This window comes from Propithecus coquereli, unplaced genomic scaffold, assembly GCF_000956105.1.
Source record: "Propithecus coquereli isolate 6110/MARCELLA unplaced genomic scaffold, Pcoq_1.0 Scaffold194, whole genome shotgun sequence".
NCBI lineage: Eukaryota > Metazoa > Chordata > Mammalia > Primates > Indriidae > Propithecus > Propithecus coquereli.
In genome coordinates, this window is record NW_012144300.1 from 1,000,185 (window position 1) to 1,027,841 (window position 27,657).

The following is a 27,657-nucleotide window of genomic DNA, read 5'->3' on the forward strand; positions in this document are numbered from 1 at the left end:
GCTGGAAGTACTCACACCTTAGAAACTGGCAAACACTACAAATCATAGTTGTTCCTCCCCACCTCCTCAAAAGACTGCACCAACACATTATTGAACGCAGGACAAATTGAGAGTAAACATATTAACACATAAAACCTACATCCAGCACAGACAAGTATGGAGCAAAGTGGGAAAGTAAAGAGCAGAACTTGCACAGCACAAAAAGAAGAGAATTTGCTGACCGACCTTTTATATTAGTACTTTCTGAACAACCCATATACAAACAGGTGTATATACATGAAGTAAAACTCACATGTGTACACATCTTCTTCTTAAGAGTACATGGCATTTGGTTATATATTCTAATTTACTGTTCATTAATTGCTTCTTGTACATCTGTCAGGGCTCTTCATGTCCAGTGAAGTACAGGAATACCCTGTACAGGCTGTTTCTTCTACTTAGAATCACAGTATGTCAAAAGTAGCTGTTTCTGGATCTCCCTACGAGGCTTTCAGGCACCTCTCACAACACCAACCAGATGGGACACACTCATTACATTCCTGCCAACCCCAGAAGATCAAAATTTTTCCTCTTATACACACAGAGGATCAGAGGAGAAAACAAAGACCAGATCTATGAATTCAAACCAATTACTACTCTGAGTCCCCTTTCTACCATCAAAAAATTATTTAAAATAATTTTTTTAAAAAAGAAGGCACTGCTAGTTAGAATTGGTCATGATTAAAGCCTGGAGAAATGTCCATCAATACAGGAAAGCACCCACAATAACATTAAAGTATCATTTGTTTATGCAATGTTTCTGTTGGACACATTTTTTTTTCACATGGGTACTTAAGCTGGTCCTAAGAGGCTTTTACATACTACTCTGGTTATGTAAAATATACTTACCTAAGGAGTTGTGGCAGTATCTTATTGATACACCATTAAATGCAGAGTAAATAACCATTCTGGGGGAAAGAAACTGACCTAGACAAATTTCTGAAAGTCCTCTCAGCTTTATATTTCTATGTTAAAGTATGAAGCTAAGTTAACAAGGAGTTAAGGTAGAACGTTCAAAGGAATAAGGACTCAATTTCTCTTACTGGATGACAGAAACAAGACTAAAGAGACTTACCCTCGCTGTCAAACAGCCACACACTTTTATGGAAACTCAGGAGGGGCATTTTTGGATGAGAAAAAAAGGTATATTGGTACCTCCGGGTCTGGTGGCACAAAGAATACTTACATAATTTGTTTTTCTATCTTCTCTATTTTTGATCCACGGTAGAGATCCTCTCAGCTCACATGTATACTTTTTGCTCTTTCAACAGGGTAACTACTAATTTGGTTAGAATTGCTAGAGATTATTGTACAATATTGTGACTACAGTTAATAATATATTGTATTTTTTAAAAATGCTAAGAAAGAGGATGTAAAATGTTCTCATCACATTACCTATGTGAAGTAATGCATCTGTTACTTAGCTAGATTTAGTAATTTCCACCATGTATATATACTTAGCAGCTATGAAACATCATGTTGTACACAGTAAATACATACAGTTTTATCTGGTTTTTTTAAATTAAATAAATAAAAGGCCAAAACAAGGTCTTTGTTTTTAGTAAATGTATATGTAATAAAAACAAACAGAATTAAATACATTAAGGCTAAAGCAAAAGTCAACTGATCTTTGGGTGAAGGGATATTTACTTCTTTTTTTTCTTTTGTGTATTTCCTCAATTTCTCTCTTGACTATATATTACTGATTTTGAGAAATAAACATTTAAAAACTATTATGATAATTTTTTTAAAAAAAGAATTGCTAGAGATAAGCCTTTGGAATTGTTACATTGTGAGATCCAGATGACACTGAGCTAAATACTATTCCTGCTTTTGAGGGTTATTTACAGCTGTACATTTGTTTAAATCACATTTTAAACCTATAGATTAGAACCATGAATAAGCAGCCAATCTAAACATAGCTTTGATCTGAAAGATTTCCAGATTTTATCCAAATAATGCAAAAGTAGAGATTCGTACGTGTAATTCTGTTTTCCAAAAGTAGAAAAACCCAGAATAGATGTAGTCCTTACCTTTCACTGAATCAGCTAGGGCTATCATAATATAGGAGAAAATATGGGTCCGCGAGTTACTAGAGGAGCCATTTACCCCAAGACATCTTCCCTCCCTATAAAGTGGAGATGTTCAAGATTAAACAGACACTGTAAATAACACAAAACACAGTGCCTAACATATGGCAGGTTCTCCATAGGAATGAGTGAAATTCTTTCCCATTCTTTTCCTTCTAATCCTCAACCTTAATGTGTGACTTTAAACCCTTTGAAAGGGGACACACAAATCTGTATTCTTTACTATGGTTTTTTTTCAAACCACAGGGATTGAGAAATCAATTTAACGGGTTGTGAGCAGCAATTTTTAAACATTAAATAGATTAGAAAAGAACACAGAGTGCATTTCACCTAAGTGAAATGAAACTTTCATAGTTTGTTTTGTTCATTCTATCTTGGTGTACGTGTGTATACGGGCTTTCGAAGTAAAGTGTATTTCTTATTCTGGGTCATAGTCAAATATCTTGAAAAACACAGTGACTTACACAGAGTTGGGGCTCTATAAACATCTGTTGAATGATTTATGAATGCATGCAACTTGGGTGATATTTTGTAAAAGTCATGTTCAATATTGCTAGAGTCACTGTACTTTGATATATTAATATTATACAAAGCTCCTCCTCTTGCTTTGAACCTGCAATCCTCTCTTCCTCCTTCTCACTCTCAGCTACTGACCTTCCTTCTTATTTCACCTAGGAGACAGAAGCAGTTAGAAGAGAACCCATGCATACCACATCTACTAGCTCACCTGTGTCCAGGCCTGTCTCCTCTCCACCTTCCCCTCTGATAGGATGAGCTGAACCTGCCGGTAGTGAGTCCAATCCCTCCATCTAGCACTGAAATCCATCCCCTGTCACATTCTCAAGAATTTTGCTTCTCCAGTTATCTCCCCTCCCTCTCCTATACCATCCCTTTCTGCAGGATCATGAGTTCCTTTTACGAAAAAAACTTGAAAAAGGTTTTCTTAATGTATTCACTGCACTCCCTTTTCTTATAATACTCTGAACACTCTCAGTACTTCCCTGTCACTCCATTAAAACCCCACTTGTAAAGCTCACCAAAGACCTCTCTGTTTCCAACTCTCAGTCCTTACCTCTCCCAATCTCTCAATAGCATCTGATCCAGTAGACATTCTCTAAACACGATCTTCACCCAGCTTCTGGATTAATATTTCTGGCCATCCTTTGTGAGTCTCATTTGTTGGACCCACCTCTAAAACCTACAGTATCCCAGGGCGCAGTCCTGAGATTGTTTCTTTATCTACACTCTATTCTTAGATGAGCTCATTCAACGTCATAGCTTTAAACCCAACTCTATGTTGATGACTCCAAAATTTACATTGCTGGTTCTCACCTCTTCACTTATCTCCAGACTCATATATTCGAATGCATCTCCACTAGGAAATCCTGAGAGTTATACCTTCAAAATATACTCCAAATCTGGTGATTTTCAGTACTTCTACATTTAACATATAATACAGTGCACCATCTTGGATTAGGTCACTACCATAGCTTGCTGATAAATCTCCATGCCGCCACTTTCTTCCACTACCATCCATTCCTCCTACAGCAGCCAGGGTAGTCTTCTAAAAATGGAAATCATATCACAACACTCCATGATCCAAATCCTCCAATGACTTCATCACACTTAGACCTCATCATCACAATCTATATGATCAGGCCCTTGACCACTACTCCTAAATTACCTCCTATGACTCTCCCTCTGCTCACGTAGCTTTATCACACGGGCTTCCTTGCTTTCTCAAACAGAAACCAAGCTTGTTCCTGCCTCAGGGCCTTGGTACTTCCCTTTAATTCTGCCTGAGATGCTCCTTCTATAGGTACTCACATGGTTTGCTCACTTCAAATCACGTCTTTCCTCAGACATAACCTCTTAAGAGAGATCTTCCATGAAAATCCTATCCTAAACAGCCTCCTCCATCTATTTATTTCCCCTTACCCTTCTTTATATAAACGATACATACCACTATCTAATATTATTGTTTATTTATTATCTACTCCCCCCTACACACACACACACATATACATCAGGATCCTTTAGGGCAGGATTTTGTCTTGATCACTGAATCCCCATCATCTAGGGCAGGATTTTGTCTTGATCACCGAATCCCCATCATCTAGGGCAGGATTTTGTCTTGATCACCGAATCCCCATCATCTAAGGCAGGGTTTTCAATAACAGTACTATTGACATTCGGACCAGACAGTTCTTTGTTCTGGAGGCCGTCCTGTGCATAGATGATTAGCAGCATCCCTGGCCTCTACCCACTAGATGCCAGTAGCATCCCATCTCCCAGTCATGACAATCAAAAATGTCTTCAGACATCACCAATGTCCTCTGAAAGATAAATTCACCCCTCCCTGACAATCACTCACCTAGCAAGATGCCTGGAATGTTGTAATTGTTGAATAAATGAATGAAGCAACATAACAGAAGTATACGAAACAGTACTGGCAAATCAAGTCCCTGTGGTAATAAAAGATAATGGTACTAGATATGTCAAGGTCCTATGCTGTTCAGTCCTGCATTCAGGTATTTCCAGAGAACAGTAACAACAACCCTGAGCAATGTCTGTAAAGGGCACTCTTGAAGTGCTCCCCGCAAAGGAACAGGGATCCAGACATACAAGTCTGGCCAGATTCCACTGAAAAGGCATCTGAGCACAGCATGGCATCTGTCCTTCAGAATGCCCCTCGGCCCAGCTGCTCCTAGAAGAACAGCTTCAAGCAAAAGTCAATAAAAGGTAGAAGAGCTGTTTTTTTAAAAAATACTATTAAAATTTCAGGATGCTATTAAGAGCACAGTTTTGCTTTGTATACCTCATGGAACAGGGTATATACCACAGGTGGAGCCTAGAGCCCGATTAGTAGAAAAGGAAGCAACACAGAAGGGGCATCAGACACTGCAGCCCTGGTGTCTCACAGGACTGCCCAGAACCAGAACTGAAAAGGAACAAATTGATGGACAGCAGGTGGTAGTCAAATTGGTGTTGCAGAAAAAGCTATCTCCTCTCCATTCTCTCCTCCACATCAGTGATCCCAGAGGAATCTGAAATGAAGTGAAGCTCCTACAGGAGTCGCAGAATATTTATAAAGATTCTTTTTATTACTGTTATTGTAAATTCAATTCTACCTCCTGGTGTTTGGCCTAGGAAACACAATTATTATATACACATAGAAAATGCACAATTATCCAAAAAGTGTAAGGTTTAGTTGCTCCTCCCGTCAAATTTCTATTCCAAAGTTGGAAGAAAGTGAACTGATGCATATTCAATCAATTTCTTCTGCATCAGCAGTGATGAAAGCGTCATGTAGCTTTGAGATGAGGGAAGTTCAGAAATCTAGAAAATGAGAAACCAGGGACATTTAAAGTCAGCCCCCAAGTAATAGTGCCCTCAAAACTTAAATGAACATGATTTAGAAGTGATTAACTCTGCCAGACTTACATCAGAGATAGACACATTCAAAGACTTGAATGCAATTTGCTTATGGAAAGCAGAATTGACCATTGAAATAAAGCCCCACAGCTATTTCATCTTTAGATTCCGCCTGTTCATGTAAATTATGCAAGGCAGGAAATGATATTTAAAACTATTTTCTACTTCTGTATTCTGACAATTATTGGGAAATAGAAAAATTCTGGAAAATTAAAACTGCCATGAGACCTAAGGACTCTGTCAGACCCCAGGAATTATTTTCAGTTTTCAAAAACTGAATCCAAGACCCTTGGTTCTCCCACCTGGCACCATCAACATTGACTATGTGGCGTTTGCTTTTTATTCTGTTGAATATTCTCTCAACTAACAAGGGTGGCTTTTCCACCACTCTCCACCATTATGAGGCTGTGTCAAAAAAGACATCACATGAATTTTTATTATTATGGGAAACACCATACACCAAGTTAATTTAATTATCACCCGAAATAAATCAAACTCTTTTAGTAGACTAATGAGAGAAGGGAGGTGTTAAAAAATAAAACTGAGCAGATGATAAGGTCATTAAGTATCACACAGTCTTAAGAGGGAAAAACACTAAAAGAAACCAAATAACTACACAGGGAGCTCTGATGAGATAAAACTTTTATGATCAGATACAAAAGCTGGGGTGGAAGCATTTCACTAAGGGCAAATAAAAAAGCGAGATGAAACGCAAAGAGTAATATCACAAATGTGGGCCAGGCATGGTGGCTAACGCCTGTAATCCTAGTACTCTGGGAGGCCAAGGCAGGAGGATCACTTGAACTCAGGAGTAAGAGACCAGCCTGAGCAAGAGTGAGACCTCATGTCTACTAAAAATAGAAAAATTAGCTGGGCGTCGTGGCCTATGCCTGTAGTCCCAGCTACTCGGGAGGCTGAGATAGAAATATCACTCGAGCCCAGGAATTTGAGGTTTCAGTGAGCTATGATGACACCACTGCACTCTAGCCGGGGGAACAGAGCAAGATTTTTGTCTCAAAATTCACAATTGCAAAGACATGGAGACAACCCAAGTGCACATCAATACATGAATGGATTAACAAAATGTAGTATATGTATACCATGGAGTACTACTCAGCCATTAAAAAAAAATGATGAACTACCTCTTGTATTATCCTGCATGGAGCTGGAGCCCATTTTTCTAAGTGAAGTATCACAAGAATGGAAAAACAAACACCACATTTACTCACCATTAAATTGGTACTAATTGATCAATACTAATCTACACACATGGGAAGTAACATTCATAGGATGTCAGGCAGGTGGGAGGCAGGGGGAGGGGATGGATAAATTCACATCTAAGGGATGTGGTATGTGCTGTCTGGGGGATGGGCATACTTTCCGGGCAGTGCAAAGGCAATTTATGTAACCAAAGCATTTGTACCCCCATAATACTCTGAAATTTAAAAAAAATCATAAATGTGAAGACACAAAATGAAAGGAGCCTTGTGAAGAATGCTGAGAACAAAAGGACTGTCACAAAAAGATGCAACCATAGGTTGAGGAAGCATCTGGAACTGTACCTAGCATAGGCTAGATACTCAGTATATAAATAAGCACATATTGAATACGGGAGTGAATAGAGTAGAATTAACAAATAATAGAAAAACAAATTTTTATTTCATTTCACTTTTTTATGAAGGAGAACAACATGATAACCCATTTGTAAGAGTTCCTAACCACTATATGATAATATAAATATCAAAGAACAGACATGTCAACCCAGCAAGGAACTGAAGCAACTTACAGTTATAAAAAGTAAAACAGGGTGAAAAAAATTAGGAAAAGTGCTTAAGAACTAGAGATGGATAATCTTAACCCAATTTTCAGAAAAAAAAAAAAACTATTTTGAAAAAGTAGACTCTGGAAATAAGAGACAAGCAAAATTCTAGCATAAATCATCAGACATGTACTTTGGGAACCAGTAGAAAGGAAAGCAGTGATCATTAACACATGGCAAACTTAGCATTCCCTTTTCTTTGTTAATATTGGACGGCTGACACAGAAAGGGAAACCCAGAAATATAGTAGTAGCCGATGGAAAAGTCACAGATGGATGGAAAGTGGGGAGAATAACCAACCAATGCTAAATAGTGCTTCTTTGCTTTGTGCAGGGTGATGATTTTTGTGTGATCCTGTTCAAAATATTTTTCCCCACAGACTTAGATGAAGACAAAGACATAAAAGGCAAGCTAATCAAATACGTAACATAAAGCAGAAGACAATTCACACACTGGACAACAAACTAAAGACTGAGAAAAGAACGTGGCAATGTGAATTGGACAGAACTGAGGATAATTCTTATAACTAAAATATAGGGCTGCATCTACTCTGAGTCTACATTTTTACAGAGCAATAACAATCTCTACAATTCTGTCTCACAGCCCCACCAATGAAATTTACTTTCAGCCAGTTACTCATTTAACTCATTGACAATATTAGTATTTAATGCATTGTAAGATCTCCTTATAAACAGTTCCATATAAAACATATTTTTATAACATAAACCTCAAAGTCACCTAGCTGATAAAGGTCACGAGTTTGAGGTAGACAGGAAGTCTATTATGTAAAAATGAAATATACAATTTGGATAAAGATTATACCAACTAAGTAAATTCCACTATGTAGCACTTTATTAACTTAAACTTACTCTTAATTGGATCATCTATTTGCCAATAATAATTATTTATTATGGATGATAATGAAGGATTACATGATGAAAAATTACCTTCCAAAATCACCTAAGATGGAAGTATCTCTGGGCCTCAGTTTCCTTTTATTTTATAAAATGAGGGGGTCAAACCAAAAGGTCACCAAATTTAACATACTATGAAATGAGATTAATGAAATTAATTGTCAATGCATGAGATCCACTGTGGGGCATCTGCTTAGATAGAATTCATGAGAAAAAATAAATTCCATGTATAAATAAAACTATTTGATCAACTTATAATGGAGCCAAGTAGAGATATACAATATTTCCTAAAAGAGAGGCACTGGCTCTGAGGCCTGCCCAACTTGACTGTAGCCAGACTGAATATATTACCACATCTAATGAAGAAATAAGCCAGTTACAAGCAGGGTTGAATACTACAGAAAACACAAAAAGCCAAGCACTATGTGGGGAAAATGAGAATCTTGGCCAATGATAGTCCATGTGTACCTCGCCCATGGCAAGGCTATTCCTACTGTAAAGATGGATGTTGACGATTAACTTCAAGTGTTCTAATCCTCTTCACAAGAGCAGCATAATATCCATTTCAATATGGGGATATTTCCTGAAGAATGGTATGATTATCTCATCTGTCAAAAGGGTTTAGGAGAAGAACTTTGAGTGTACTTAAATTAAAGGTGGTACCTTTGAGCTATTAGTATTTTTATTACTAACAACTGTGAAAGGTTTGGATGCTGAGATAGGAAGCACTCATAGGAAGTGCTTTGCAAGTATTAATTCACATAATCCTCATCCCAACCCTATGGTATAGGGACGATTATCATCTCCATTTTACAGATGAGGAAACAGAAGTGCAGAAATTTTAAGGACCTTGCCTACAGTCACCCAGGTGGCAAGCGGTGGAGCCTGCGGTTGCACTCAGGCTCTTAGCCGCTATTTTTTAAATAAACGAAAACTTTATACTCACCCGTGAGAAGCAACACACAGAAAGTTTTAATTGCTGATACTATTAGAATAGTCCCCTAAAACGTAAGCAATCAGGAATAGGCCTGCTACTGACAGATGGGGCAGCAGGAGTGGTGGGGAGGAAGTCAGTGGTCGTGGGAGAAGAAAGGTACGTGTGGAGCAAGGGAATACCATGGACAGACTGAGCACCAGTCACTAAGTAGGACTGATGACGTTGATAGGCCACATCTCACCATTTCAGAAGCCTGAAAAGTCCAATCTAACTCTTTAGACTCTCTCCAGGTAAAAGTCAGCAAATCATAGCACTCACTACCAGCTGGTCATCACAGGGCCCAATACCGGGAATGTCCATGTTCCAGTTATAACTGAGTTTTATAATGGAGGATATTGGGATAAAGTGGGAGAATGGCAGAGCAGATGTTTGATGCCTTCATCAACTTTAGCTGTCATATCCAATAAATAAGTATCTGGTGTTATAATGCTCAATCTAACCAGTCCATGTGAATAGACTAGGGAGGGCCACTATAAACTACCCCCATCATTAATTTCTCAAGTTAGCTCAGAATCTACACAGGACAGCTACATCAGACTATGTCTTCATCCACTAAAAGTCAATTCATCAGACTCCCCTAGTTCTGATTCCATTTTCAACAACATTTTATTTCCTGACTTCCCATCTAGATCTTTCTATAGGGCAAAAATGTACCTGCCGTTTGAAATTCAAACAATCTAATCCAAGGGTTTTTTTTTTGTAAATTCACTTAATGTATCAGTCTTATGAGTTTAGTTAAGTGATCCATCCATGAGAGATGAATCCACTTTTGGCTTGGTGAAAAAAATATCAGCGTTCTTAGCCTTTAAGACTGAGCCAGATGTTGTTCTAAAGTAGCAACTGCCATCCTATGAATCCCCAGCAAATGTTCCTACTCTGTATCTCTTCATGCTGTGCATGGTTTTCTTTCTTTTTTTCTCGTAGCATTATCTATCTGGGTAGTTGTAAAAATTAAATGAGATAAAGGTAATTGTGCTTACCAAACTTACTGGCATATGACAGATAAATGTTCACTTTTTCCCCTACCCACAACTCTAGGCTTTATTAATCCGTATTTAAATATTAGCAATCAGAAAACTGTATGCCCATGCTAGATTAGAGTTTTTTATATACTCAATGAGACTATGCCAGTCCTATGAGTTCTGGGGGAAACAATTTTCTCCTACTTCTCAGATGCTAAAAAATAGACCATGTAGTTCAAGGATATGTTAGGGTATGGTAAGAGGGAAAGGGCTCCTAAAAAAGACCTATCAAAAGCCTAAAAGGAGTAAAAAGTATAATTCCTACAGATAAATGGGCAATGTACATAGAAAAGCTATATAAATTACCCCAAGTCCAAACTGAGAAAGAAAATCAGTCTAATGCATTGTAAATTCACAGTAGCACGAAACAGATCCAAACTCTCTCAACTATCACCATGCTTACAAAAGTAGTATCAAAAAACAAATGGTGAATATTAAGGAACAGTAAAATTGTCTGGGCTGGTTCATGTTTCAAAACAATCTTCAAGAGTGGGAAAATTGGTGGTAACACACATTTTGAGAGTCACTTTCTTTTGTATTACTGTTATTATAAAACCATCCAACTTTTGCAAAACCTTTCTCACCAAATTAAAAATACAAAACAAACAACATAAGGACAGTTCCATTTCCTGCTAGTCTGCATTTTTTTCTGGCTGTGGCTGAAAGGAACTTTTATGTTGCAATTACAGTTTTCCCCTTTTGGAGTACCCTTGTGGCTTTGTTGACAGCCCACAGCTGCCTTAATCTCCCGTGCGGGTAAAGATGACACATGTAAAACCACAATCACTATCAGGATACAAAAAAAAAAAAAAAAAAAAGAGTGCATACCTCGTTCAAATTTTAATCGCTGATAAAGCTGAAACTGATCGACAGGTACCAAACAGGCAATCTGAAACCAGAGATATTAGAAAGATGAGATTTCAGTCATCAAAGAGCCATGAGTTACCAGCCTTTTATGATTTCCTTTCCTGGTTTTACTTATATTCTCTATACGCCAATTGTTTGCAAAGTTCTCTTTCTCTATACTGTTCATGCAGTAGCACATGCAGCAATTTTCAAATCACCCCCTTTCCTCCACCATGGCTAGGAATCACTGTTCAAGGCACCAATCACAAAACTCATCAATCACCTTCCATTCTTTCATCAGTGGCTACTAAGACTAGACAACTTGGACTTGCCAAATTATTCATGTTCGTATATGGCAGATGCTCCTTTTCTCTCTACATTCATTTAAGAAATTTTTTAAAGATTATAATTCTAGCTTTGGAACCCTTAAAAACTAAGGTCAGGTAGACAGTGCCTCAGGAATTATGAAAATTTCATTTGTCACCTAGGAAACAGTACCTTTTAAATAATCTAAAAATAATTTCTTTTGACAAAAATCACTTCATGGAACCCTCAGTTATTACACATTGATTATCTCAGACCCTAAGACATTTCTTGTGACTAGACTACCATTTCCATTTCAGATGGCAATATGAACCAAAGGTTTGCTAGTAAACAACAATGATTCATACCTAAGTGACATTTCAGATTAATCATTTTTAAATTGCATTTCAAAGGCAGATACAGGAAAAACTAACTGCTCTTAAACTGGCATTCTAAAAATATTAATTCCGTTGACGTCAAGATGTAAGTATATTGACATTGCTTAAAAGATTTATAGCTGAGAAAATCAAAGGATTTGATATGAGCCTTCCAGATTTTCAGCAAGTTGATCCAGGACACAGTGTTAGTCTTGTCAATTTCAACTCTAAACTATTACTTTTTTGGTATAAAATATATCTAGATAGAAGTTAGATTCTTGGGACTAACAACAGGAAGTCTACTTGAGAAAACTGGAGTAAGAGAATGATGTAGCTAAAATTGTATTTAACAAATAAAATATATTTAAAAGGCATTCAAAATCTAATCCTCTGCCCTACAAAAAACATCTCATTTATTTATTTTGCAAATGGATCAAGCTAAGTTAGTTAAAATGTCTGAAGGGCCACAAAACAAGGAAGTTCAGTCTTCTTCATTCCAAGTAAAGTATGGTAAAACATAAATTTAATTATAAAAAACATTTTCCCCCCAAAAATGTACTGCATTTTCATCAGGTACCTTAAATGAAAGCTCCTCCACAATCCTTGCAAAAGAAATTATGGTCGATTTCATGTTACATATATTTTACCATAGTTCTTTTAAAAGTATAGTTAGACTTTTATTATACTGAAAGCCAGCTTTGTTCATCTGTTATACTACTACCCGGACATCTTTCCTGAAAGGCAAATGTGTCTCAAATAAAATTCAGAGTTGGAGACAGAAGGTTCAGGCAAATGAAGTGATAAGTGGCATTAAGGAACCAGGCTTGAGTTCTTGCCTTTGTCACTTGTACGTGTGGGAGGAAGAAAAATAACCTAATGCTACTTCAACTTTTGGCCAAGGTGACTTGGGGATGATATCAACTGGGCCCAAGAGACCACAGTGATATTCTGTGACTCTGTTTTTAACCACCTTCCCACAAGCTGCTTGAGGTCTTTGATTCTATGGGACAGTCCTGTACCCAACTCACCCCCATCTAAAATAATTTGTGAACGGATGAAGACTTTCTTTAAATCCTTCAAAATCAGCCCCTAAAAATTCTGATTTTTTCAATGACAAGAAACTTATTAATATATAGCAGCTGTGTCAAACACAGTTGATGAAAGACAAGAAAAACAGAAGAAAAGATGTTTTAGACACAGAAGAAATGCTAATGAGAAAAATGACAGGAATTAATGCAGTAATAAAAAGTCAAAAACAGTAGATATGGATGTTTAATTTTAAATTAGAAAGATAAATGTCACCAAAGCGCACATTACTACCAGCAGGGAAGTCATAGGTCTCTAATTTTTCTGTCTTTTACTCTACTTTGGATCTCCTATTTATTAGAAGTCAAAGGTTTGTATGGAATTAAGACTTAATAAGGTAAGTAAATTTTTCTATTGAAATTTTTTATCACAAAAAGTTAATTCCATCACTTCTCATTTCTATTCGATTCTTTTGGAATAAATTTCACCTCCAGAACACACCATTCTCTTCGCCAGCCCACAGCGGTTAGATTTGCATCTTCTCCATGTACTTGTTGACATCCTACCATGGGGAAGCAGGGAGCTGAAAGCCTGGCCATACAATGAGGAAGGACCTACAGAAGCTAAACTCAAGGAACTTAAATTACTCTGAAGGCAATAAATACATATCGAATTCAAAAAAGATCTACTCCTCTTGTCATCTGTTGGATTTTGTAGACTAGAGTTAATTTTCTGAAATGTTTCTATCACATTTTTGATTTAAGATGAGAGAAAATTAGACCTCGTTAAAAGAATAATAACAAATGATCTAAAGTATTAAATTCCTGGTTCTATTGCCATTTTGAGCTAAGTCACGATTGCTCGATGCCTCCGCTTCTACCATTACAAAACTGAAATAATTGTATTCAGATGATTATTGGAAAACTCAATCAGGCCACAGGTAAAAGGGCTACAACCAAATTTTTGGAGGATACTCACAAGTACTCTAAAATTGACTTGCTAGACTGACAATCCTAGAGAATAGTAAAGGAGAATATAAAGAGGTGTCTTTTGATATACATTTATCCTACTTTTTGCCAAAAAAACAAATTCTAAATCATTCAAAATCACACCAGAACATTCTACAAAAAGTTGTCAAATTTGTATAGAGATCTCCTAAATGCTATTCCCCTAACTTCCTCTAATGATGACACCTTATATAACTATAGTCAATACTGAAATAATGAAATGTACATTGATACAATCAAGTAATCTTCAGGCCTTATTCAAATTTCACAAATTATCCCACTAAGGCCTTTTCTTCTGTCCAGATCCAATCCAGGTTATCACCTTGTATCTAACTTTGGTGTTTCCTTGGCCTTCCAATCTGTGACAGCTCCTCAGTTTGTCTTTAACGACCTTAATGTGTTTGGATAGCTCAGGCCAGTTATTTGTACAATGTTCCTCAACTGAATTTGTCCAATGCTTTCTCATAATTAGATTCAGGTTGTGCATTTTTGGCAAGAATATCACAGACGTGACCTCAGGGCCATTGGGACCTGCACAAGGATAACGTGTCTCATTACTGGGGATGTTAACTTTTTAACTTGGTTAAGGTGGGGTCTGCCAGGTTTCTCCATCCTTTGTAATCAACAAATGTCTTGTAGGGAGATACTGTGAGACTATACAAAATCCTGTTTCTCATCACACCTTTGTCCACTCGTTTTTGTATCCATTGATAATTCTTGCCAAAAATAATTATTACTATGGTATTTACTTAATAATGATTCTCTATTTCCATCATTCAGTCTGCATTTGGTGATTCGAATTCTAGTGTAAGAAATAGCTGTCCCTTCTCCCCTATTTATTTGTGTATTCATTTTTTTTATTTAGCTCAGCATGGACTGATATTTATTTTATTCAGTGGGTTCTAAACCATTACTAACCAAATCCATATTCAAGTAGTAGAAGCAAAGCTCTCTAAGTATCTTATCAACTATCAAGTGACCACTTCCCTCAGATTAACTACTAAAAAGTCTTTAACTTCATTTAAAGTTATTTTTTGATACCTCTTTTCTGAAATTTGTGCCAATTTGCCTGTTACACAGAAATTTCTCTCTCCCCCTATCCAAGCACAAAAGACCATCTTTCCCTCCCATCATCATTCTAGAAATTCTTTCCAGAAAGGAAAAACTTCAATTCAAAGAGAAAATAAATTTGGTTTCATTTTAATAGAATTCGAACAATAACATAAGAACAATAACAACAAAAACCCATTAATTACCTACAATCGCTATTTTGTTTGGTTTTGTTTCTGGTAAAAATGAACCTGAAGATCCTTATTCAATACGCATTTCTGCTGAATGTCCTTGCTTTTTCCCTCCCACCTACAGCAGAGCATAACCAGGGAAGTCAGAGTCCACCTACACGTAGGGCTGCAGTCACCGCTATACGTGGGTATCGGTAACATCCACAACTGAGAAGAAAGGAGAAGTGATGCACCCCCGTGGTTTTCAGTATTAACTATGACAACATTTGAACAAGCATCACCATCCCCATTAAGACTAACTCTAAAAAACACAAAGAAAAAAAGGGGCAGACGGTGGAGCCTGAGAGTGGTGTGTGTTCCCATAAGAAATGTTAATAAATGCAATATACATTTCTTTTGGGTTAGGAAACTAATCCTCAGTTAAGAAAATAAAACGGTTGAAACAGAGTTAGGGATCAGCTTCAGGGAAGCATTACACATCGGAATCTGAAAAGCCAGTACAGAAGAGGAAAGGATCCACACTTGACTTAGGCTTGGACGTTTAAATCTGGGGTCCCCAACCCCAGGGCCTCAGACCAATCCTGGTCCGATACTGGTCCACGGCCTGTTAGGAACCGGGCTGCACAGGCTCCACCTCCCCTTCCCTGCTTCAGTGGAAAAATTGTCTTCCATGAAACCGGTCTCTGGTGCCAAACAGGTTGGGGATCGCTGCTTTAGATCACGTTTCTGGTACAGTTACTTTTAAAAATTAAAGAAACAGGCTGAGCATATAAAAAGCAGATCAGTACATCTGGAGTTGGAATTGACCACTAGTCAATCATTACAACCTGCCAAGGTTTTGGCAATTTTTGAGGTGTTGTTACTTGTGAAAGTAAAAGCAGGAGAAACAATATATGCCTTATGGATCGATGTCTAATCACACTAATACAGAAACTAAGAATGTTTTCTATCTCAAGACAGAAAATAAGAACTGTTCCTCCTAACAGAAGAGAAAAACGGCACTTTCACCCCATTCACCTGAGTAAAACAAACAAGCTCAAGTCCCCTTACCTAAATCCTAGATGACAAATCTTGATTGGAAAAAACAAGAGGGCATCATTGTGTGAGAGGCAGAAGGCAGGGGCGCCTGGAGAAGTGAAAGATGGAGAGAACTGGAATTCCAGGGCCAGTGATCTTCTTCCCAGTTCATGGCAGAGGGTTGCATTGGCTGTTCTTTGTTCACCTGTTCTGCAGAAGTCTCAGTATACTATGACACCAAGGTCATCTTCCTGTATCATCCCGTGCCTTTTCTCTCTCAACTCATCCACGGATAAAATGGACTCGTGTACATACATGTGGCACATTCAACCCATCCCTGCTTAGTTTTCCTATATTTATCTTTAGTTAAAGAAGAATCTTAGAATCCTCATTCTCCACTTGCATGCAGTTTTAAATACGTTCTAAAACAAAATTTTAAAAACTTTCTAAAACAAAATTCAGCTGAGAACATCAAAAGTATCTAACTCTGGCTTGGTGGATTCCTTTATCCCCCACTGGCCCAGAATCTTCCTTTTCTCCAGCCAACACATATTACAGCTAAAGGTCATTATAGACATACTCAATCTCTCCCCATTCAGATCCTTAAACCACAGTAACAGGAATATGGCCTCTTGCTGGGACATCCTCATCCCTCCTCTGCCCCAGCTTCCCACTGTGATAATGGGGAGGAAGAACATTAAAAGAAGAGATCGTAGGTAGAGGTAGTGCTAACAGATCTGGGAGAACACTCAGATCCCTGTATCTAGCAGCCTTTCCCAAAGCCACCCTAAATAAATATGCAATCTAAGTAAAAACTGTATTTATTTTGCAAATGTAGCTTCAAATTCCTTAGTACTCCATTCCTCTCCCTCCACCATCCCTCTGGTCTAGGCCTCCAGAGTGGCCCACCCTAAATCCCTTCCTATGGAAATTCTGGAGCCCCTGTTCTAGGCAGCTGCACCCTCCCTTCCTTGGATGCATGCTGTGGCACTAGCAGCAAAAGGCAGGCTGGCCGTTTCAGTACCCCAGGACTCAGAAGGAGGATTAGCAGGTGAGAAGCTCTTCCCTGCCTTCCACCACCAGCTGGCAGTTGGAGGAAGTTACATTTCTCAGGTCACTGCAGGTACTATTCAGACAGGGTTATACACTCAGCACTCAAATTTTACACGGCCCAGACGAGTGGTTCAGGCTCTCCCAGACGTGACGGTATGCTACTTCCATAACACCAGACGGGAACTGCTTAAATTAGAGATCACCTTTTTTAACAGGGCTACTAACTTCAAGCAAAAGCTGTGCCTGAGGTAATTCTATCAGCATAAACAATCTGTGTCCTGCCTTTCATAATTCCATGTTGGACCAGATTCCTAGATCAAGTACACTGGAAAAGCTCCACAGAGCAACAGCTGAAAGTACCAGATGATGCAATGAAGGAAAGTTTTGCTTTCTCCTGGCTCCCAGCGGGTTCATCTCCAGCCACAAGTCCTCCAGAGTCACTGTTTTTCACGGGCTTCCATGACGCTGAAGGGGAAGTTGCCATTTTCTACTATTTCCTACATTAGGAAATAGTCCCACTGGTATCTGGGGGCGTGGGAGATTGGTTCCAGGACCTCCCATAGATACCGAAATATTCAGATGCTCAAGTCCCTGATATAAAATAATCTAGTGTATTTGTATATAACTCATGCACATCCTACTGTGTACTTTAAATGATCTCTAGATTACCTAAAATACCTAATACAATATAAATGCTAGGTAAATAGTTATCATACTGTATTGTTTAGGGAATAATGACAAGAAAAAAAGCCCGTACATGTTCAGTACCAACACAATTTTTTTTCTGAATATTTCTGATCTGTGGCTGGTTGAATCCATGGATGCAGAACCCACAGAAACCGAGGGCCGACTGTACTTGAACTAGGTATTAAATGCTTCACTAATGAGGCTATTTCTAAGAGATGAAAGTTAAGAGGCAAGGCCACAGCTGAGCCAATTTAGAGGCATCAAGAAGGCAGGCACACGGAGCACAGCCAAGCGTGTAAGCTAGAGCCACACAGGCAAGCACTCAGAGGAAAGAGCTGCAATTCCCAGTGCCCTTTGAAGATGAAAAAAATGTTAGACTTAAACGCATTTTGTAAGACAATGAATGATGAAGAATCATGTATCATAATAGAAATAGCAGCAGGACAAAAGGAACCAGCCATAACCAGGATTATTTTTAACAAGCAAAGTATATTCATGTGTTACCTGTGTAATTAAACACTTTTTAAGGGGGGAAAGAAGTAGTAGTCATGGATATAGAATCCAGTAGAGCAAATGAGAATGAGCTTCATTGTAATATACTCAATGTGTAGATTATGGGCTCAATATTATAATAATAACTGTATGTGATGGAATCTGGTGGAACAGCCCAAGTTCATGTGTGTGTGGTATTTACTTTCAAAGGAAGAGCCCCATATAAACAGATGAAGCTACCCATATCTCCAATATAACCTTCTATTCAGTTGTCAGTTCAAAAGGAGAAACAATCACCACCTCCACGTTTTTTTTTTACCACTCTTAAAAAAAATAGTAGTGAGTTAGTTAAGAACATCTGATTACTGCACATTTATGCCCATCTTTGGTCAGGCTCTCAGCAAGACGGACAAGTATGGCAACGGCCCGTTAATGCCCTGGAGGGTCTTCTCACTCATCTAATGAGAAAGAGACTTTGGAAAATTTAAGAAATACCATAGTTTAGTTATGTTTTTGTTCTATTTTTTTTTAAATAGACTTTTGTAATTTTTAAAGAGCCATTATGGGTTTGTATGGTTTTAATACATGGCCTAAAAGTAAAATTTGCTGTTAGAGTAAAACTGAATAAAGAGACCCAGAAGCAGAAAAGTGTGAGTGAGAGGGGGAATACAAAGAGAAAATATCTATACAAAGAAAATCAGAAAACGTAAGTTCTATTCTAAAGAACTGTGAGACAAACTAGTCTTGACCCACTTGTCTGGACGCGTTAGCCCTGACATTCAATATCCCATATGTCAGTGGCTGATGGCTACCATTTATTGAAAAGTCTAGAACGAGACTATGTAATTGAACTTTCTGCAATGATGGAAATGTTCTATTCTGTGCTGTCCAATCTGGTAATCATTAACCATCATGGCTATTGAACACTTAAAATCAGTTACTGACTAGCATAACTGAAGAACTGAATTTTTGAGTTTATTTAATTTTAATTAATCTAGATTTAAATAGCCACAGGTGGCTAGTGGCTACTGGATTGAACAGCATGGGTCTAGAGTATAGGACTCTGATTAATTTCGTAGGCTTGTTTTGAAATTTCACCAAACTGTTCATTTCATTTATGTTTAATAGATTTTGCATACATGAATTCAATAAGATTTCACATCAGACACAGCTCTTACTGCCTGCCCCAATTCTTACATTTCACTTCTATAACTATCAGATTTGTTGTCTGTTCAATGTCTCTCTGCTGGATCAGAAGCTCCACGAGGAGAGTACTGGTGGGCCTGCCTTATTCTCCTCTCTATCCTAGCCTGGAAGAGGGCCCAGCATACTGTGCTCTTTATTAACACTTGTTGACCGTTGAGACACCAGAGGAGCAAGTCAAAAAGGAAGCATCTTTCCTGGAAGGATTATGCAGAAACAGATGCTTGCAAACACCAGAGGCTCATTTGAAAAACAATTTCTAAGTGACATAGATCAACAGTATTCTTAATAGCTAGTCTAATTTCCCCCCAACTATAATTTCCTTTTATCCTACCCACACAAAAGTAAACAATATTTCTCACCGTAGGATTTACATAGTCAATATTACCTTTTTATCGCAAAAATTATTTCATGATTTCCTTAAAATGAGTCACTTTTAAACCATTATGTATTCCTTTTATGCATCCCTAAAAGACACTTCTACCTCACGTGTACCACTCAGCTGATATTCCATAAACTGAACACAGGATACCCAGATACAGATTGGTTAGAAATCATCTATACCATCTTTCTGACTGCTTTGCTTACAAAGCAAAGTATATATACATAAAAGCATATATATTCATAAAGCATGTACAGTATATATACATGCACATATATTTCTACATACACACATATGCACACTATTGAGCTAAAAATTACCAAGTCCTTACCTACCCACTTCTACTCTTAAAGCCATGTAGTTAAGATGGTTAGAAAGAACTAGATTAGAATTATATCTCTTCTACTTTCTAGATATACACTTTTGGGTAAGTTGCTTAAACCTTGTGGGCCTCAGGTTCCCTATCTGAAAGTAAGACCCAATTTCATGAAGTTTGCTGAGAGAATTGGATAGTATATTGGCCAAGAATGCAACTAGAAGGGTGCCTGGTGCAAAGCAGGTGTTCTGTGTTTGCTGGACAAATAATTTATTTCATCTGTTTCTTGGGGCATCTTTCAGAGGCTCACACCCCACTAAGATTGGACAAGAGTTCATTATATTCTGATTTAAAGTGAACAGGGTCTGAAGATAAAAAGGCAGATTTAAGGGTGAGTCAATGACCAGGGATTAAATAAACAAAAGAAAGAGTTAAATCACAGTCTTAAGAAAATGGGAGAAGAACTCACTCAAAAAAGAAAGATATTTCTGATTCCCAATACAGATCAACCAAAAGGCCTCTCTCTGATGCTTGGAAATGGTTCAATTTAAGCTACCACTGTAAAATCAAAATCATTTATATTTTCTGTATCTGTGGCTAATCTATGGTCTATTTATCTTTAAGGTAATAAAAATCACAGGACCACTCACTACTCAGCCTCCAAACCTCATGTTTGATAAATCTGATCTCTAGCACCTTTGCCTATGCTAGAGCTGCCTCGACACTCAGGATGGCTCATATAAACAGAACTGAGCTAAATGACAGCTTTAACAGTTTGTATAAAGAATCCCAAGGTAAGCAGCAATAAAGTATGCCTTTATGAAGTTAATCTCTATTTCGTTGCTAGACTCCCTGGTATGGAGGTACATAAAGAGTCACTATGTTAATAAATAATATCAAGGGAAGATTATGGCAGCCATACATACCTCAGCTTCCTGCAGGGTCCCATGGTTTAGGCACACCATGTCTGGGCAAGTGATGGGAGACCCACATCCTTCTCGGATTGCCAGCTGCATATATTGTTTCAGGCACTAGAAGTTAAGGAGGAAAAAAACAGACAATTACCCACCCTATTACAGTAGCACAAAGGCTGCCTAACAGAACTGGCCACTTCTTCCTTAATTGGCTGTCCTGGGCTCTTGTACTCAGCAAACATAAGTTATCACAAGTGTGAATGCTAAGAGCCATCCTTTGGAAAGAATGCAGAGACAGGTGATTCACTGTGTATAACTTCATCCTAAGAGTTTATTCAAGTCAGATTCCTGCTTGCTTTCCCCCACCACAGATTGGGAAAAGAAGAAACACTCTTTTCCAATGGCAAGGCCTTCTTCTTACGTTTTTTTAAACTTCTGTGACTTTCCAATTCCACTTTTACCTTGTAGCCCTCTCCATCAAAGTTTGCCTGAAAAGTAAACAGAACTCCATGACCCTCACACTGAGCTAGCCAAACAGAAGCAAAGTAAGATTAAAGCAGTGACTTATTTAGGAGCACACTTAGAAGCAAAGGCACCTGGGGAAGATAATGTTGAGAAAGGTGACTTCCTGCTGATTGGGGATGGCAAAGACAAATTGGGAGAATGAGACCTTCCCAAAAATATGGGCCTTGGTGGGTGCCATGTTGAGGAGGTTTGAGTAGAAAAAAGGTATTTGTCACCTGGGGAAAGTAGAAATTGGACAGAAAAACAGAAACCCAGGAAGGAAAAGGGGAGAACACCAAGAACAAACTTGGTCTATTCATTCATTGCCTGTTGTGTCTGGATCTTGGGCAGTGGGCAGAGACATGAGTCCCATTGAGAAGGGAGGAGAGGGACTTACAGCTTTGCAGAAACCTCTCACGCCTCCCCCTCTCCCTCCCAACCCATCTGCATGTACCCACAGGAAACTAAAGGCAGCAAATAAAACTCTAAAAAATTCAAAAGTTGGCTCTTCAATTTCTACTAATTTGCTCTTAATTGCTGAGCCCTTTTCAATATGCGTGACAAAAAAAAGTCAAGCTCAAAATGTTTAAGGAGTATACCTAACCAAAAATACACAGCTAGTCAATGAAGTAATGACTCTTTCGAAGTAATGACTCTTACGAAGTAGTGATTACTTATAATTGGGTTTAGATGTTTCAGATTTATACACTTATGCATCAACTTGCTACGTTAAAAATATTGCCATTGCACCAACCTTTTATAAAAGCATAAACCATTAAATAAAATTCTATGGTCAGAATACTGAAGACACAATTGTGAAGTCTCTTCCTTTCATTAATCATCTCTATTCATTTTCTCCATCTGAAAATAAAACTTATGTCACTACTGTATTACTTCAGAAAAATAATCATGTATTTATGTGATTGAAACAACTGTTACAATGTACTGATGGATCAATCGGGGCAAATCATTAAACCAGGTTTGTATCTCTTTAAGCAGCTAATAGTTCCGTTTCTCCAAGGAGTCAATTTTTTCCGTGATGTCCATCACAGCAAAAACTGGAAAATAACTTAAATATCCAAAATAGAAGAACACAAATAAATTTTGCTAAATTTATGCCACACAATGCTGCAGAATCATGAAAAATGCTTTGAAATGATATTCAAGGACATGGGAAAATGCTAGTGATTTAGCATAAAGCGAGGAGTAAAAGATATCTGGGAGCAGAGGTCCTATCAAATCACTCTTCCCCTATGATTGACCTCAATAGAGACAGTGTATTTTAACCTTGACTTTCTTACTCAAGAGAAGGGTGAACAATCATTTGCTCTAGGATTTACGGTGCTAAGCATGGTCTCCAGGACCAGGAACAGTGGTATGCAGAAGAGAACAGCAGCAAGGAAACATGGGGAAGAATTCTGACGGACAGACAAAACCCCAGAGGAACAGTAAAGACGGCTCACAAAAAGGAGTGTCATACCAAGAGACAAATGAATCAATGATTGGAAAGCCTGTCCATCCTGTTCCCAGCAGCCATACCTGTTCCGGTGTTACTGCCTTGATCCTTCCCCCACCCCCAAGCTACCACTTAAAGAAATTTAAGTAAAAAGACTCTGAAAATGTATGGTCTTCCGGCTCAAGGGGAAGGTACTGGAGGAGAACAAGGTGCAATGAACTTCAGATCCTGATATCTGGGTTCTAAACCAAGATCTACTTTAACAGGTGACAATGGGAAGTGACTTGACCTACGACCAAGACTTGCTTCCTTAATTTTAAAAATAAGGACAACAATACCTGTTATGGTTACCTCACAGGGTTTAACACACATACATACACATGAAATTTTATATCCCAGAAGCCCTTAGGAAATTTGCAAATTGCAGAATATTAGGTCATATTATTACTCCTCTTCTCCTAGTCTTAGACTTTCTATCAAAAACTTTCTGGGAAAATGTTAATCCTTTGGCCTTCTGAGATATCCTTTCTCCACTCCCTGCAGGGGACCAGTTAAACCACTTACAGTAGAGAAGCTGTGTAGACAGAACAGATATTTGTAACAGAATATCCACATGCCTCTATGCAAGCCTCTCCTTGGAACTATTTGGGTCTATGGAAAAAGATTGTTAAATAAGAACTAAAGATACTATGCAAGTCTTCATAGGCAAAAAAATTCATTTCGACTTACAAAGCAAATTTGTTAAACTGAAATAAAAGCCACCCTAAGAGCTTATAATGGATGTTCCATTTGCTAATGAAATGTTCTTAGGTACACTATAAACCACAATACATCACCCAATGAATTGTGAAACTTCCCACAAGTACACTCCTAGCTGAAAGTAATATTAAATGTAACCCACGATTTTAGTAGAGAAGTTAGAGCTCTATACGCTGACTATAGGGTTTACCCTTTGCTTTTAATTCTAAGAAACACTGGTTCAAGATAGAGATTTGTTAAGTGCACATTGCTGAGTAACCCTACAACACATGCACTGGAGGCTCCGTCAGTGTGGGATGCATTCCTATTCAAAGGCAAGCAGAGGAAACAACCCGTCCTACTTACTGCTTCCTGCTGAATTTTCAAGAGCCTCAGGTTCATTATATGCCTTCCATTATCTTTCACTAAAATATTTAATCTCAAAGCCTCCCTCTCTTCTTCAATACCTCTGGCTAAAAGCACAAAAGAAAGGAAAACATTCACAAGAACACCAAGTGTACGTTACACAAACCAAACATAGGTAAGTGGTTAACAATTGTAGGGGGAAAACTGGCATCTAGCTTGGAAATAAAGACAGAGAAACACACAAAGAAAAAAAAAAGAAAACTACCATCATTTAGTAACATTTTTTAAATTACATTCTATTAAACAAAAGCATTAAACAGATATCTGATATGCAATTTTCTTTTTTAATTTTTTTTTTGCAATTTTCTTAACAGCTAACGAATTCTAAGAAAAATTATTCAAATGGAACATTTGAAAACTCAGATGACCCAAGAAAGAAAGAAATAGCTGTTTCTCTTGAATAGTCAACATTTTACTTAGTTTGGTAGAACACAGAAGTATTTTTAAGCCATGAAGGGTCATGTATAATAACAAAGATTGTTCATGAAACTCACTCCACAAACCTTCAAGGATTCAGAAGGGATCTAACCAAGGATTTAACTATCAAACACATGGTGAACTGGATGACTCATACTGTCTCTTCCAATTCTGAGAGTCTATGAATTATGTACAATGGAATCTTCCCAGAAAGGGGTTTCTCCTAGACTCCTTTCAAGGGTGATAGTTTTCCATGTACCAGAGGCATGGGCATTCTTCGTATAAGATGTTCTCATCTATTATGATGGACAAGGCATTGTTAAGATAAAGCTGCTATGTACACACCCAAGAACAAACTACAGGAGTGGGGAAGGAATACATGTGTATGTTTTTGAACTTACTATAAATTCCTCTATCACTAGATTATACCTATTTAAACATGTTTTTCCTATGGGGGAAAAAAGCATTACAATGAAGAGTCAGCAGAACTTGATTCCAATGATCATGATTGAGGTACAATCTCTGAAGTCTCCTCTGCACCTTGGGCATGTCATTAACCTCTCTAGCTACAGTGCCCTCATTTATAGACTGGGACAAGTCCACTGTCTAGCCTGCTCTCAGCTCAATGGAGAGTCCTTCATTAGAGTAAATACATAAAATACTCTTAGAAGTGAAAAGAGGCATATAAATGTAAAGCACAATTGGAAAATGGAATAGATGGCTCTGAATCAGAAGAAGGCATGCAGAAGTGGAAGCCCCTGGGAGATGGGCCTCATGAGGGCTGGGTAGAGAATAGGTACTGTTGGGAGGAAGGCACTGCTCGGTGCCATTAGTTAAAGTTTAAATTGACCTCCAGGATCGTGGCTGCCTCTGGACACAGGTGCTGGGGTCCTGAGGTCAGAGGAGGACTGGCAGCCCACCTGGCTTGAAGCCAAGTTGATAAACTACTGACCTAGGTTTTCTCATCCTGGCTCAGACCTGAGTGGAAAGGAAGGTGACCAAACCCCAGACAGGCCTGGAGCGCCTGTTTTGCTTTTTATAACTCCAGGTACAATGCGTACATTGAAGTGGATATTCTGTAAAATGTAGACTAACATTTCTCTGCCTCAGAACACAATTACATCACAATGTCTCCAGTGTGTTCTAAATAACATCTCCGATTCAGGCCAACATTCTGTTAATTCCACTTCAGACTCTGATCTCTACACATGAGCCAAGGAGAAAGCCTTCTTTGTTGGATACGGTTGACTTACATTATTAGTACAACTCAAGATGGTATCTCTCTCAACTCGAAAGACGACACACCAAAAGCATGCGGTTTGAAAACCTTCAAACAAATGAACAATCTATAGCTAGGCAGGAAAATGTTTCTTGGTGTAGGAAATATTTATTTTCCCCACAAAACCTCTTTCAGAGTTCTTGGCTTTTTACCAATATGAGATCACTGATGGGGATCGACTTCTCCCTCATAGGTGTTTGCCAATCACATAGAACATGGAAGGACTGATAGGAAAACCTGACACCAAATAATTAAAAAGAAGAAGCCCCAACTCAAACAAGACGTCATAAATAAGCACAGTTTAAAAGAGACCTCAGTTTTACATTTCTCATCCTTCAGCTTCTCTTGTTGGAATGAGAGCTTTCCCTGATGAACCTCCCGGTCTAGAGGGCACCAAGCCCTACTGCCCTCGCAGCCTCCTGACATTCAGCTAGCACTGACTTTTCAAACTGGGTGCAAGGGTGTATTCTTGGGAGTCCAAGAGTTCTTCATAGCAAGATTTTTCCCATTTTATGTTTACTCAATGATCTTAATGAAAGCATGCTCTGAACCATCTCAGGAAATTCCTTATTTCCACCCAATTGCCATGTTCACACTTGTGTTTGTGGAGTCGTCCTTCTTTGCCAGGTAGGAATCCTTTCATTGTCACAGGCAGACAAGAAAAGAATGGAAGATCCGGGGCCCAGTAAAAGCTGTACAAGTCGAGTTCTTTACTGATTCCAGCAGAGAAAAGTGACAGGATCACTGAATTTCCACTCACTTATTGGAACATGCCAAACTCAGAGCCTAACTAAAAAAGTGACTTAACTGAAGCTAAACATTACCCATCACATTCACATTAACTTACATTTTATTGGTCTGTAATTTTTGTCAATACTCATCTTGTACATTTGTTTTGGTGTTCTTACTAAGAGATGTATACCTAAATATGCTGATGCAGTACCTTGTATTATGTTTGTATCAGTTTCAGTAAGACTCTAATAAAAGTAATCTTAAAATAGCTCAGTATTGAGGTTCTAATGATTTTCCCCTTCAAAAGGAAGCCACATAAATCCACCAAAAGGAGGGAGCACACAGAGATTCTCAGTGGTAGTGGGGCTGGTGGTATTGCATTTTCCCTTCAGGACATAGCAGAATATCAGACTATCCAAAGGGAATTTTATTAATGCTACAACCCTCCTTCCCCTCCCCCAATTCCCCAGAGGACTTGGATTTTCTCCTTACTTGCCAATCTTCCTAACACCACCTCAGGTAGCACCAGAGGTTAATGACTGAAGTATCATATGCACATGAACGACGTCATGCTTAGCACCCTGCATCGCAAGCACTGTGACTTGCTTCTCTCTCCAATAGCTCAGGGGTTCCTCCAAGGTCTGGATCACATCTACTCCTCTTCATGTCCCCTAGATGCACCTACCATAGGACCTGGCAAGTGGGAGACACTCAGGCTTTTCTGGGAGCTGGATGCCTGAATCTACCACTTACAGGTTAAGTATCCCTAATCTGAAAATCCAAAATGCAAAACTTTCCAAGTGCCAGAGTGACACTCAAAGGAAATGCTCAAGCATTTCTGATTTTGGATTTTCAAGTTGGGGATACTAGACCAATAACTATTAATATAATGCAAATATTCCAAAATCCCAAAAAATATGAAACA

General features: G+C 38.3%; 1 protein-coding gene across 1 annotated transcript in view; it reads right to left on the reverse strand.

Annotated features, from left to right (window-relative positions):
• The window catches only part of RNF144B (ring finger protein 144B), a 93,002-nt gene that overhangs the window by 14,507 nt on the left and 50,838 nt on the right, over positions 1-27,657 (reverse strand). The window contains exons 3-4 of the mRNA XM_012643260.1: positions 21,193-21,297; positions 11,145-11,205 (exon numbers count right to left, since the gene is read on the reverse strand). Of these exons, the coding sequence (XP_012498714.1) occupies positions 11,145-11,205; positions 21,193-21,297 (166 nt within the window). The remainder of the gene's footprint in view (positions 1-11,144; positions 11,206-21,192; positions 21,298-27,657) is intronic.